General features: G+C 39.6%; 1 protein-coding gene across 7 annotated transcripts in view; it reads right to left on the reverse strand.

Annotated features, from left to right (window-relative positions):
* Positions 1-4832: 4832 nt before the first annotated feature.
* CD47 (CD47 molecule) overlaps positions 4833-14340 on the reverse strand; it is an 81779-nt gene continuing 72271 nt past the window's right edge. For 3 of the 7 annotated variants that reach the window (XR_015697479.1, XM_087721428.1, XM_087721431.1), the window contains 3 exons: positions 11672-11696; positions 11062-11092; positions 4833-4952 (listed from right to left, as the gene is read on the reverse strand). Coding sequence is in view for 5 of the 7 variants with exons in the window: in XM_087721428.1 (XP_087577554.1) it covers positions 11067-11092; positions 11672-11696 (51 nt within the window). In the remaining 2 variants the exon portion in view is untranslated. Of the gene's footprint in view, positions 4953-9620; positions 9707-11061; positions 11093-11671; positions 11697-14340 lie in introns of those variants that run through there. The other 4 variants (XR_015697480.1, XM_087721432.1, XM_087721429.1 and 1 more) reach the window with 3 other exon arrangements.

Raw genomic sequence — 14340 nt, forward strand, 5'->3', positions numbered from 1 at the left:
TCAAGTACATCCCTGGGGGGAAAAATTTCATGGCGGACGCTTTGTCCAGACTCCCTCAATACAACTGCTCTAAACTGAGCATTGTTCAGCCTGTTGTTCCCACTTCCAGCCTGGGGGCTCCGGTGGTCACTCGCCAACAAGCACGCTCGAAAGTGGAGGTGCCTCAAGATTTTCTCTCTGACCTCAAACGCGCTCTTCCCCAGGATGACTGGTTCCAGAAGCATCTAGATGAGTGCACGATGAGGGACGATTTACCGTGGATCAGAGCCAAGCTTTATGTCCCCACCTCTCTTTGTCTCGTCGTCCTCCAACGAGCTCACGATTCCAAGTTGGCGGGTCATTTTGGTTTCATCCAAACTTTACATCTAGTCAAGAGGCAATTCTGGTGGCCCTCTTTGAAAAAGGACATTGAACTGTATATTGCTAGTTGTCCGGTTTGTGCTGCTGCTAAAAGGCCACCTGGAAAACCACAAGGACTGCTCCAATCTGTGGCACGGCCTGTCGCCCCTTGGAAGGAAATTTCGATGGACTTCATTGTTGAGCTTCCAGAGAGCCAAGGGCATACCGTCATTTGGGTCATTACGGACTTATTTTCGAAACAAGTTCATTTTGTACCTTGCCACAAAATTCCTTCTGCTAAGGCTCTCGCTAAACTCTTCATTTCCCACATTTACCGTTTGCATGGAGTACCTGATCGCATTATTTCTGATAGAGGTGTCCAATTCACCTCAACTTTCTGGAAGGAATTTCTTAAGCGCATTGGCTCCGCCCAGGGCCTTAGCTCCGCCCACCATCCTCAGACTAATGGGGCCTGTGAAAGGACCAATTCTGTTTTGGAACAATATTTACGTTGTTTCATCAATTATCAGCAGGATGATTGGGTTGACTTGCTATCGCACGCTGAGGTGGCCTACAACAATTCTGTTCATAGCAGCACTGGTTTTACCCCTTTCCGGGTTGTTTTTGGTCAGGATTTTGTTCCTATTCCTGAGTTGCCTCGTGACCAACCGCAGGTTTCTTCCGTCGCTGACTGGAGTGAGCGTCTGAGCCATGTTTGGCCTTTAACTCTTGCTACTTTGGATGCTGCACATCGCGCTCATAAGAAACAAGCTGATAGGAAGCGTACGCAGCCTTATCAGTACAAGGAGGGTGACCTGGTCTACTTGTCCACAAAGTTCCTTCAGACCACACAAAAATCCAAAAAGTTGGGGCCTAAGTATGTTGGTCCTTTCCCCATTATCAAGATCATCAATCCTGTTTCTGTTCGTTTGCAGCTGCCTAAGCATCTCAACCGTGTTCATCCCGTGTTCCACGTTAACCTCATTAAGCCTGTTCGTGTTTCAACTTTACGTCCGCCTGATGATCCTCCACCTGCTCCCTTGTTGATTGATGGTGAACGGCACTTTGAAGTCCGTGAAATACTGGACTCCCGCAGGCGGCGTAATCGCATTCAATACTTGGTGGCTTGGAAACATTTTCCTCCCTCGCATACGGAATGGGTTGACAAGTCCCATGTTCGTGCCCCCGACTACTTCCGAAGTTTTATGCTGCTTATCCTGACAAGCCTTAATTTTCTCTTCCCCCCCCCATCTCTCTTCTATGTTTTGTTGTTCGTCTGTTTGTTTGTGCTTTCTCGTTTTCTAGGCCTGGTCGCCTTTTTCCAGGGGACAGCCGGATGTCAGCTTCTGCTTTGCTGTCGCTTCAGCTGCCATGAAACGGGGAGGGAGGGCATGGTATTTGGGAGGGGTTACTCATTGTGCTGGAGGAAGGTTCTGGAGTTCACCGACTGATCGGACTACGCATGCGTGGGTGTTTCCCGCCAGGACTAACGGCACTGACATTCCATCTTCGTGATGCCTTTTGAAGTTATCTCACACCTGACACTTAAAAGAATTATGATTGGACTGGGACTATGATGCCAAAGGGTGGGGAATGGGCTATTCTATATATCAATTGCTTTCGCGCCTAAATAATCAGACTTCGCTACGCTTTGCCTTTAACCATTCTTAATTAGTAAAAGTACACTTGATTTCTACACATGGAGTCTCGTGGTCTTTCTTTCCTAATTAATTAATTAATGGAGAGGAGCTGACAGCTACCTGCTCTTTGAGCAGCAGTCAGGAGTCTAAGAGAACTGGAAAATTGCAGACCGGGTCTTTCTAGGATAGTGCCACCCCAACCTAAGGATGTCAAAGTCCCGGATCAATACAATACAATAGCAGAGTTGAAAGGGACCTTGGAGGTCTTCTAGTCCAAACCCCTGCCCAGGCAGGAAACCCTATACTGTTTCAGACAAATGGCTATCCAACATCTTCTTAAAGACTTCCAGTATTGGGGCATTCACAACTTCTGGAGGCAAGCTGTTCCACTGATTAATTGTTCTAACTGTCAGGAAATTTCTCCTCAGTTCTAAGTTGCTTCTCTCCTTGATTAGTTTCCACCTGTTGCTTCTTGGGGCTCCAGGCACCCATTCAGTCTTCCCAGGGTTCAGCCGAAGCCTATTGTCTCATCCAGCACCCAAAGTTTCCAGGCACTGCAAGACAGCAGCAACAGCATCACTTGGGTCACTAGGTGTGGGGACAGAGTATCATCAGTGTACTGATGCTACCTCAATCCATGGTGACGGATGACCTCACCCAGCAGCTTCATGTAGATGTTAAAAAGGAGTGGGGACATACTGAGCCCTGTGGCATATCCCAACAAAGTAGTCATGGGCTGGAACTCTTACTCCTCAGTATCACCAATTGTGACTGGCTTTGAGAAAGGAGCCAAACCAGGGCAATATTTTGCTATCCAGCTTCAACCCCCACAGCCAGCCCAAAAAGATAGCATAGTTAATGATAACGAATATTGCTGAGTGGTCAAGGAGAGCAAGGATGGTTGTATTACTATTAGAAAGAAGCAAATTAGATCTACACGTGAGATGTGCTACATAGGAAATCTTTACTGTCCAGAAAGAACATTAAGTCAAGACTAAAGTTTGCTCACAAACACTTGGTAGGCAAAGATAAGGATTTATGGAACAATGTGCTCTGGACACATACAAGCCAAAGATACTTTTATTCTATTACCATAACAAAAAAAAATATTTGGCACGAACCAAAGATAGCATTTCACCAGAAGAACCTAATAAGGAACTATAAACGGTGCATGAGGCTGCAAATCAGGACCTGGGCAGCTCATCACCACAAAATCCACTATGAATTCTTCATTGTAACAAAAGGTGTTTGAGAATAATGTGATATCATCTTGCAGAAGACTGAAAGTCAAGCATAAGAGAAAGAAAGAAAAAGAGACAGAAAGAAAGAAAGAAATAGAAGGAGGGAAGGAAGGAAAAGAAAGAAAGATAGATAGATGGATGAATACTGGAATGGCCAAGTCAAAGCATAGATCTAAATTCCACTGAGATGCTATCAGGTGATTTGAAATTTGAAACAGCCCAAACACAGCACAGGTGAAAAGAAAATCTGCAAAAAAGTAGGGAAAAAATTCCTCACAGTGCCAAGCCTGAAAGCCATCTTTTCCTTTTTGGACTTTAGGCCTGCCACACTTTTTATTATTCTATTATGCATTTTCTATTATGGGACAATGGGAGGTGGGATTATACAGAGTTGGGTGATATGTAGCCATAACAAAATTCTTTCTAGAAAGCCACGGTCATCCTTTGTCTCTACACCTAGCCGGAACTGGATGGGTGGAAGCTGCCAGCGTGGCAGGAGAAGATTGGACCATATGATGGACTTGTGGGTGTAGGGGGAGGATCTTGAACTTTCAAGTGGGTGGGAAAACCTGGAAGCTTTCAGATTCGGGTTTTCCCAGATGTGCCAACATGGCTCTCTTAATAAATTGGAACTTTGAGGAATTATTGGTCTTGGACTCTGATTTACTTTTGGATGCTATTTGGAACCCTGACACCCAGGCAATGTCAGGCAATAGTAAATGATTGATTGAAAAAAGGTTAAATTGAGGTTGTTTCTGTCAAAGGGCTCTACCAGGTGCAGTATTAGAGCCACAGATGTACGTAATCTTCTTCATAGAAGAAAATGGCACATCTTTTAATTTTCTGGTGAAAAAATGGTTGCAAAATCATTTTTTTTCTTTTTAAAGTTCATTTAAGTCACCTTTATATATTATTTAAATAAGAAAAATATTGATATTTCCATATATATATCTTAGAGAAAACTTTACATGGGGTGTACTTACTTTTTCACATGACAGTATAGATTGAGAATGCAGTTGTTTTTAGAGAACAGTGAACAAAAATTCAAGAAAGAAAATCATACAATCTATCATGCATTACAAATATTCGTTTAAGTGGTCTCCTAGAAATCTCTTCTGTGACCTTGAGATACTTTCAAACATTCCAGTGCTGGCTTGGCTAAACTTTTTTTAAAAAGTGGGGCTAGAGTTCATCACTTTTTAAGGTGTGGGCGAGAGGATTGGCAAATAAATACATACATACATTTTTCTGGAAGGAAAGGAGAACCTTTGAGCAATCCCCACTTTAGCAAAACTGAAAACAAACAAACAAAAACCCTGGCCCAGAGGTGACGACAGCCAATGTATCAAGATTGTGATGTCCAAAAGTAGTCCCTCGTGATGTTTGGTCTCTATGCAAAACAGCATTTTCAAGATCCTCTGAGAAGTGCAGCACTAAAGAGAAAGTGGACCAAGAGTGTTGTGGTTTTTGCTCTCATCCATCTGTAAGGAAGGGAAAGGGGGGAACCTCACGTGCATACACTTACTTCTCTTTTAAAATTACTACAGCTGCTGTGACTATAAAGTTACATCAGGTGAGCCATTACAGCACTTTTCCAAACATGCAAAACAACTAATTTCCTGATTTTATTTCTCTTTGAGTAGTGCATCTTCAAGGCCACGGTGTATCAACAAAAGTCTCTCTCCACTTGTTTCCATGTCCATAATTGGATTCAATTACCGTATAACCAGTGCTGGAAAATAAAAAAACAAAATCCTTATTCAAAACATGAGTTTTCTTCTTTTCTTTCTTTTTACAACTCCGTTGAGCATCTTGCTCATGAATTACTTTTATACCTCCAGAATAAAAGGGAAGGCAAAAGGACAACTGTAACATTGTCATTTCATAGATAACTCTCTATGTAAAATTGCACAAAATTTTCACAATTATTTTCAGTTTCCCCAACATTTATTTAAGTACATTTCTCATGTGTGACAAGATAAAAACATATTGGATCATCTTGAACAATAAAAGGAAGAAAGGCTCTTTGTTTACATTTAAGGAAGGTTTTTGCATCTAATGCTGAGTCATGAGGCTCCTTTTTCAACCAGATTAAATGTTTGTCAACTTTCAGAGACAGCATTCAGCAACCTCAATAGATTATTATAGGAATTTAAAACCCAATGGGCATATACGTTATTGCATGACTCTTTAGACTCACCAAATGTATTAAAATTAACTATAAAATTTGAGTAAATAAATTTATTTTTTGACTGAATCTAAAATAAGAATTTGCATGTGGAACAAACTGATGAAACACTCATCATTATCCAATTGATTAATTGCTTGACTGCATAAGACCTAATTACTTACTAGTTAGGACGCAGTGAAAGATTAATTAATCTCGATCCCCATGTAATGGCTTTAGTATAAAATAAAAATCAATGAAGTCTGAAGTAAATAGCAAGTCAGAGTGAAATGCTGCACACACAATATGAACATTTATTCAATAATTTTCCCTTTCAGCTGATTGATGGCAAATATGGCATTCGCTACTACTATTAAGCCAGTAAAGAAAAATACATTTTACAGACTGCGTGCTTGAGTCACTGCAGTCAGCTTCACAGCTATAAATTAGTGAAATGTATCTACCGTATATACTTGAGTATAGGCCGACCCGAATATAAGCCAAGGCACCTAATTTTACCACAAAAAACTGGAAAAGTTATTGACTCGAGTATAAGCCTAGGGTGGGAAATGCAGCAGCTACCGGTAAATTTCAAAAATAAAAATAGATACCAATAATGTTTTTGAATATTTATTTCAAAGAAAAACAGTAAACTAGCGGTGTATTCAATGAAATACTTCACTCACCTCATGATGCTGATGTCCCGCTGTGATGATGATGTCCCGTGCAGCCGCGGGAGCTATGTCCCGCCTCCTATGACACACGGCACAGTGATTCCTATCATTGGATCACTGTACCAGAGGAGGTGGGACATCGCTATGTGGCTGCTTGCCATAACAAGGAGGAGGTGGGACATCGTTGCAGAGCGGCAGGAGGGGGAGGAAGGGGAATCGTAAGACAGCCCTGCATTACATTAGAACGTGAGGAGGGGGGATGGTGCGGTGCGCGCTGCGCGGCAAACTGACACAGAGGGAGGGGAAACTCACAGGGGCACTGGACCATTCACGAGTGTCACCCAGCGGCATGGCCCCGCCCCTTTTTCTCCTCCATTTCGGGCAAATTTTTCACTGACTCAAGTATAAGCCGAGGCGGCTTTTTTCAGCCCAAAAAGTGGGCTGAAAAACTAGGCTTATACTCGAGTATATACAGTACTAAATTTTTAAAAATTGCAAAATCTCTGAAGTTGTGATGTTCTGACTAAAATTCTTTCAAATCCTTTGGAGGGGGATTCAAAATTTTGCACTATTTGGTGCTATATTGAGATCTTAGCTATTTTAAAATGACTTTATTTTATTTTGGTGCCTCTTTCCTGCTTGACCATGGATAGAAGTAGCATTGTTAACCAAATATTATATCTAATGTGATACAGCCTGGAATACTTCAATATATCTAAGAATTTATATTAAACCTAAGAACATAAATTTTCTCTATCCAAAATGGCAGTAAACATCCCATCAAACTGAACCATTCGCCTCAAATTCCTTATATATTCTAAAGACTTGGGAATTTTTTTTTCTTTACACTAGTTTAGGAATAAACATGAGCTCTTCAGCATTATTTTCATGTGGAGTTTTGAAATTCAACAGTTTACAGACATTTGAGGAGGTAATTATGTTTTCTTGATATGCCAGAGGGACAACAGGAACACTTACTTTAACAAATATATTTCTGGAGCAATTGTGTCAAAAATAACACTGAACAACAAAGATTTTGCTTCCTGAACACTTTTGGGCATATCTAAGATTTTTGGCAGCTAATCATATACAGGTGAAACTCAAAAAATTAGAAAATCGTGCAAAAGTTCATTTATTTCAGTAATGCAACTTAAAAGGTAAAACTAATATATGAGATAGAATCATTACATGCAAAGCAAGATAGTTCAAGCCATCATTTGTCATAATTGTGATGATTATGGCTTACAGCTCATGAAAACCCCAAATCCACAATCTCAGAAAATTAGAATATTACATGCAATCAATAAATCAAGGATTCTACATAGAACAATATCAGACCTCTGAAGAGTATAAGCATGCATATGTACTCAGTACTTGGTTTGGGCCCCTTTTGCAGCAATTACTGCCTCAATGCGGCATGGCATGGAAGCTATCAGCCTGTGGCACTGCTGAGGTGTTATGGAAGACCAGGATGCTTCAATAGCAGCCTTCAGATCTTCTGCATTGTTCGGTCTCATGTCTTTCATCTTTCTCTTGGCAATGTCCCATAGATTTTCTATGGGGTTCATGTCAGGCGAGTTTGCTGGCCAATCAAGCACAGTAATCCCACGGCCATTGAACCAGGTTTTGGTGCTTTTGACAGTGTGGGCAGGTGCCAAGTCCTGCTGGAAAATGAAGTCAGCATCCTCATAAAGCTCATCTGTGGAAGGAAGCATGAAGTGCTCCAAAATCTCCTGGTAGACGGTTACGTTGACCCTGGACTTAATGAAGCACAGTGGACCAACACCAGCAGATGACATGGCTCCCCAAATCAACAGAGACTGTGGACACTTCACACTGGACTTCAAGCATCTTGCAGTGTGTGCCTCTCCATTCTTCCATACTCTGGGTCCTTGGTTTCCAAATGAGATGCAAAAGTTGCTCTCATCAGAAAAGAGAACTTTGGACCACTGAGCAACAGGCCAGGTCTGTTTTTCTTTAGCCCAGGTAAAATGCCTCTGACGTTGTTTGTTGTTCAGGAGCGGCTTGAGAAGAGGAATATGACATTTGAAGCCCATGTCCAGGATCCATCTGTGTGTGGTGGCTCTTGATGCACTGACTCCAGTCTCAGTCCACTCCTTGTGAAAGTCCCCAACACTTTTGAACGGCCTTTTCCTGACAATCCTCTTCAGGCTGCAGTCATCCCTGCTGCTTGTGCACCTTCTTCTTCCACACTTTTCCCTTTCAGATAACTTTCTATTAATGTGCTTTGATACAGCACTTTGGGAACATCCAACTTCGTTTGCAATTACCTTTTGAGGCGTTCCCTCCTTATGGACGGTGTCAATAATGGTTTTCTGCACAACTGTCAGGTCAGCAGTCTTTCCCATGATTGTGATTCCTACTGAACCAGACTGAGAGACCATTTAAAGGCTCAGGAACCCTTTGCAGATATTATGGCTTAATTCGCTGATTAGAGTGGGACATTTTGAGCCTAGAATATTGCACCTTTTCACAATATTCTAATTTTCTGAGATTGTGGATTTGGGGTTTTCATGAGCTGTAAGCCACAATCATCACAATTATGACAAATAGAGGCTTGAACTATCTTGCTTTGCATGTAATGAGTCTATCTCATATATTAGTTTCACCTTTCAAGTTGCATTGCTGAAATAAATGAACTTTTGCACAATATTCTAATTTTTCGAGTTTCACCTGTATTTATAACATTGCACCAAAAGAGCCATGGTGGCGCAGTAGTTACAATGCAGTATTGCAGGCTAACTCTGCCAACTACAGTTTGATCCTGACCATCTCAAGACTGACTCAGCCTTCCATTATTCCGAGCTCAGTAAGAGGAGGACCCAGACAGTTGGGGGCAATATGCTGACTCTGAAAACAGCTTAGAGAGAGCTGTAAAGCACTGTGAAGTGGTATATAAGTCCAAGTGATATTGCTATTTCTGGAAGAGGTACAGTTTGGGCATACCTAGACATACTTAGGGTGGCTGGATGCTGCCTGCAAAGCTTGCATGCATAGATGCTGCTCATTTTATTGATACCAGTTTCCATGTATTTTGATATAACTGTTTTAATACATAGGATAGTCTAGGCACATGTAATTTACATAACAAGTAAGCCAGTTATAGACTTGCTATGGGACAACTAGTGATAGCAGAAATGTCTCACTCATGTTGGAACAGTGGTGATATGTTTTACATTTGTATCAAGTACAGCTTAAGCCTCAAAGATGCACCACAACCGTACTTGTTAAGGAAGCATATGAACTTATTCTGGTTATGAGATTGGTGATCAAAACAACTGGGTTCCTCCCATTTGCTATGCAAGATGTACTGTTTATCTTAGATCTTGACTCAGGTGAACTTGGAACTCAATGTCATTTGTTATCCCAATGATAGAACAGAATGATCACATGAAAGTCTGTAACTTCTGTCTGATGAATGTCACTTGCACCTCTGCTAAAAATAAGAAATAAATTAAATACTCCAATCTGCCTTTAGCCATAAGACAAGGGTCACATGATAACAATCTGCCAGTACTGAAGCTATCAAAGAAATGAAGCTTAGACGAAATAGACGAAGATGCTGCAACCAGGAAGGAACAGTGACGATGATCTGGATTTTGAAGTGTGCTTGTCTGGTGACAACTGAAATTAAACGATGAAAAGCTGGGTTCAAAACTGCTAGAACGGTGTTTGCTATCACCAGTACGAAGCTTTATGTCTTTCAAAGCCGCCAAGATGATTTAACAAATTTCTTTGCACAGGTTAAAACCTTGGTTTTTGTACTGACATTGATGATTTGTTCAAAATTTTGGGTTGTGAGCATGACCCACTAGAATGGCATCTCTTTATTGATTCATCAGTGTTAAGCCTCAAAGCTGCCTTGCTACACAATGGCAATGTACATCCTTCAGTTCCTATTGTCTATGCTAAACACATGAAAGAAACGAATGTAAACAAGGAACTGCCGTTGAAGCATATCCAATACACCAAGTGCAACTGGAATATCTGTGGATATCTAAAAGTACTCACTGCTGCTTGCGATGCAGCTTGGCTATATCAAGTACTGTTGTTACAAAAGAATGTGCAAAAGAATCACATTACATGAAAGAAATGGCTACTCCAAAAGAATTTGGTTCCAGGCCAGAAAAACATGAACCACTTGTTGACCCAAAAAAATATTTTGGCCTCCACTTCATATAAAATGTGGACTGAAGAAAAAAATTGTGAAAGTAGTGAAGAAGGAAGGTGCAGGTTTTCATTATTTGAAACAGATGTTTCCATGAATATAATGCTAAGATTAAGGAAAGTATTTTTTGTTGATCCACAGATCTCTAATGGAAAACAGTTCGAAGATCTGTCAGTAGCGTGAGCTGAAATCACCTGGAAATCATTCAAAGATGTTGTTGAGAATTTTCTTGGCAACTGCAGAGCACCAGATTATATTCAATTGGTTGACAAGTTTCTTACAGCACACAAGATTGTAAAGTGTAACATGTCACTGAAGATTCATTTTCTGCAACTGAAATTCATCAATGCTGGCTGACTATTGTTGGATACTGCAGTGAAATGCATCAGACACTTAGTACAAGTGAAAATTAGCAGCAAAACACTTTTAGGCTGTTAAACTCGTGCAGTATGTTGGAAACATTATGCAATTAAATAAATTATAGCCAATAAAAGAATTTCATATTTGTCAAAATTACTATGATTTTGAAATCATATTTGTGTTCAGTCTGAAGGGGGTCTAATCCTAATCATCAAAAGGTTTTCAGGAAGCAAAACTTTTGAAAAAAAATGTGCAGTGTAATATGCACCAAGATTCTGAAAAATAAGAAGAGCAATAGTTTGCAGCACGTTGCTGCTGCACATTAGAAAAGAAACAAGGCCTACGGTTGTGAGATATAGGAGCGTAAGTCATAATGTAAAGTCCATATCATAACCAAGCTGTATGCCATGTTGACAAAAATGCACCCCAAATACAGACAATGGCTACTCACCATCATCATTCTAACATTACTCCTTTTGCATCTTTTGAAAAAGCAAGCAAAGAGTTAGTAATTTGTCAAACAAACAACAGAATAGTTCAAGCATGCCATAGTTCCATGTAACATGAAAGGAATGGGAGCACCAGCGTTAACAAAAATAGCCCTGGATAATCCAAAAACAATTAGCATTCCTCTTGATTTCAAATCAGCTGAACCAAATCACCAAATAAGAAATTGGATATCCAATAGGAAACAAAGCAAAAGAAAAAGAAAAAAGCACAGCACAATCCCAGAAATGCATGCACCCCATGCAAAAGGCAGGGTAACATCTACCTTTAAGAAGAAATCTGCTTTCACATTAAGAGACTGATTCTTTTGGCCAAGCAATATATATGGTCACTATCCCATTTATCCTAAAAAAATACCATCCAGTAGACATACCAAAAACTACTGCATCGCAAAGCATTTAGTAACACCAGAAGACCACCAGTGATTTGATGCCATGATTCATGTTACATTATCCTGCATACATGTCTATTTCTAAATGGCACCAACAATCATTCTCTGATGTCAATCAAACCACCAAGATCAAATCTCCCAACTAGACAAAATTACCACCTACCATTAAGTGAGTCTTCAACAGCTTTCTGTAAAATATTTAAAATACGTAAAGCTTTCAAGCCTAGTTTGGAGGTCCAAAATTTAAACAACTCTAATTGATATATACAATAAATAGTGATTCTATAAAAGAAATAAAAGAGGTAGCAAAACATTAGCAAGATTAGTGACAGGTTTGGTTATTTCCAGGTTATAAATGATGATGACATGCCTGCTTCAGAAGTACTTCAGTGGCAATAGCTTCTCTTTGCAAGTTAGCAGTAATGCAGAAAACAAACACTACAAAGAACAAGTAGCTGTATTCAGCAAGATCGTGTCGGCAATGACAACTGTGGAATACATTTCATTAAACTGGCAGCAAACTGCAAATCACAGAAACAAGCTGAACAACCAAATCTTTCAAACACATCATCAAAACTTTAACAAAAATAGTAATCAGTTAAATTTATGTCAAAATATTGGAATACAACAGCATTACTGCTTTAACGGTGCCCCCCCCCAAAAAGTACAGTTAAGGAAAGGGATGTGATGACCTCATCAGGAATATACAAATGCTGTAACTGAAAACTACCAATATGCACCCCTTTTCTTTTTATTTCAATTAATTTCAATATGTTCATTATTTTTTTAATGACATCACTAAAATGCCCAAAAAATAACCTAGATACTAAAATAATAATCTTAGGAATGCTTTATTTAACCACATTCATTTTGGCCAGGCACTAACTATTTAAACTGGACTAAAGTTTGTCTATGTATGTTGCATGAGACACAAAGCATAGATCTCAGTACCTAATTTCTATTTCTGTATTTTTTTTTTCAGCCTGAATCAATCCACTGGCCTGTTTGTTCATCTAGTCCAGTAAAGATTGGTAGATATGTATTTTCTACTTTCCAGTCTAAGGCTGAGAGTGAGTGACTGGCCCAAAATCACTCAGTTGGTTTGTCTGGCTAAGGGAGGACTAAGAACCTGGGTCTCCCAATCTTAGTCCAGCATATTTCCCACTGTACCACACTGGCTCTCAGAGAGATAATAAGTTATGTTGGTACATTGATGGACAAGACATGCACAAACACACATGCTTTACGTACACAGAGAAAAAACTGAGTCTTTGCCAGGTAATGATTGTATTTAAATGTTTTTTTGTTTTTCTGATTACTGAATTGTACAGATAATTTAAGAACTTTCCAGAAAAAGGGCACACAATAGAATAAGATATAAATCATTTAAGAAAATCTGGTTAGCCTAAACCAGGATGCCCACAAAAGCTGTATTAACAGGATTTGTATTGCAGATTATGTTTTCATGTATTGTTAGAAAACTAGTAACAATAGACTAGAAATCAGGTTTAGGAATTATTTCAAACTTAACAAATCTAAAGATTTGGCCAATGCCATTGCAGACGTAATGCCACGCTATGGTTAAAGCAAGCCAGAAGAGATGGAGTCACAAATAGAACAGGTGTAAGAAATTTGAAACCCAATTTCTGTTCTGTTATTTAAAGTTAACTTCTCCACCATGTCTGAGTGCAAAACCTGACACACCCACAACAGTGCACTGCACATTACACACCTGCTTTAAAGAAAAGAAAAATACATTTGTTGCCAAACTAATAAAAAAACCAAGCCAAAGAGTGGCTGAAGTTTGATGACTGAATTTCAAGTAGTCCTTGACTTACAACCATCATGAAATCTGCCCATTTACATTTGTAAGTTGTGAACTTGTAAACTTTTGTGACCAACCCAATTTTGCATTATTATTTTTTTTTTGCAGTGCTCTTAAAGTGGATGTTGTGATCACAAACCAACTGCCAGGGTTGGTAAGCAAATACCACTGTTGTTAAGCAAACCAGTGATTTGTTATAGGTTGGTTTTGGTGGAAACCAGCGGTAAATGCTGTTTTTCAGTACAAATGCAAAACTCAGTTTATATGACTGCAGGATGGTGCAACTGGCTATAAATACAGAATGGTTTCCAAGTGCCTGACATGCAGTTATATGTTCATCGGAGAGACTGGCGACCATCGGAATGTTGGAGTCATAAATATCCGAGGAAGCCCACTGTAATCTCAAATGGTTAAGTGACCAGTCATAAGTCAAGCACTACCAATATTAAAAGGATTTGTAGTACAGCTTATTTTTTCATGTACTGTTGGAAAACTAGTAACAATAAACTCAAGTAGTACACTGAGTTACAGCAAAGGCCTAGAACACCCTATCTACATTTTATTAGACACGGATTTGCACCAATGTTCACAGGTTCTTCCTACTTTCCATGCATATCTAAAGTGACAATCTTCCTACTTTCCATGCGTATCAAAGGGAAAGGAGCATAATAAAGGCAGCATCAATGAAAGACAGTAGAGATGGCATCTCTAATCATCTCAGGCAGCAGGTACTCTTGGGAAATTTTGCATCGTAATTAATTAATTTTTATAGCCACCCATCTCAATTAATAACTCTGGATGGCTTACAATTCCAAATCTTGTGATTTCATGAGGTCTCATTAATAACCAATGTTATAATATTTCAGACGTATTTTTTTGTCTCTGGATGGCCAGTTTAGCACACCTTCTGAAGCTGTCCATAGATTTGCATTACCCATCACTATTGTGCAGTCTGTGATTTCTAATCACTTCATAGTATGATACTGGCTTTCTTCAATCGTTCAAGA

Source organism: Thamnophis sirtalis, unplaced genomic scaffold, assembly GCF_051295495.1.
Source record: "Thamnophis sirtalis isolate CommonGarterSnake01/CBP01778 unplaced genomic scaffold, rThaSir2_p1.2 scaffold_8, whole genome shotgun sequence".
Taxonomy (NCBI): domain Eukaryota; kingdom Metazoa; phylum Chordata; class Lepidosauria; order Squamata; family Natricidae; genus Thamnophis; species Thamnophis sirtalis.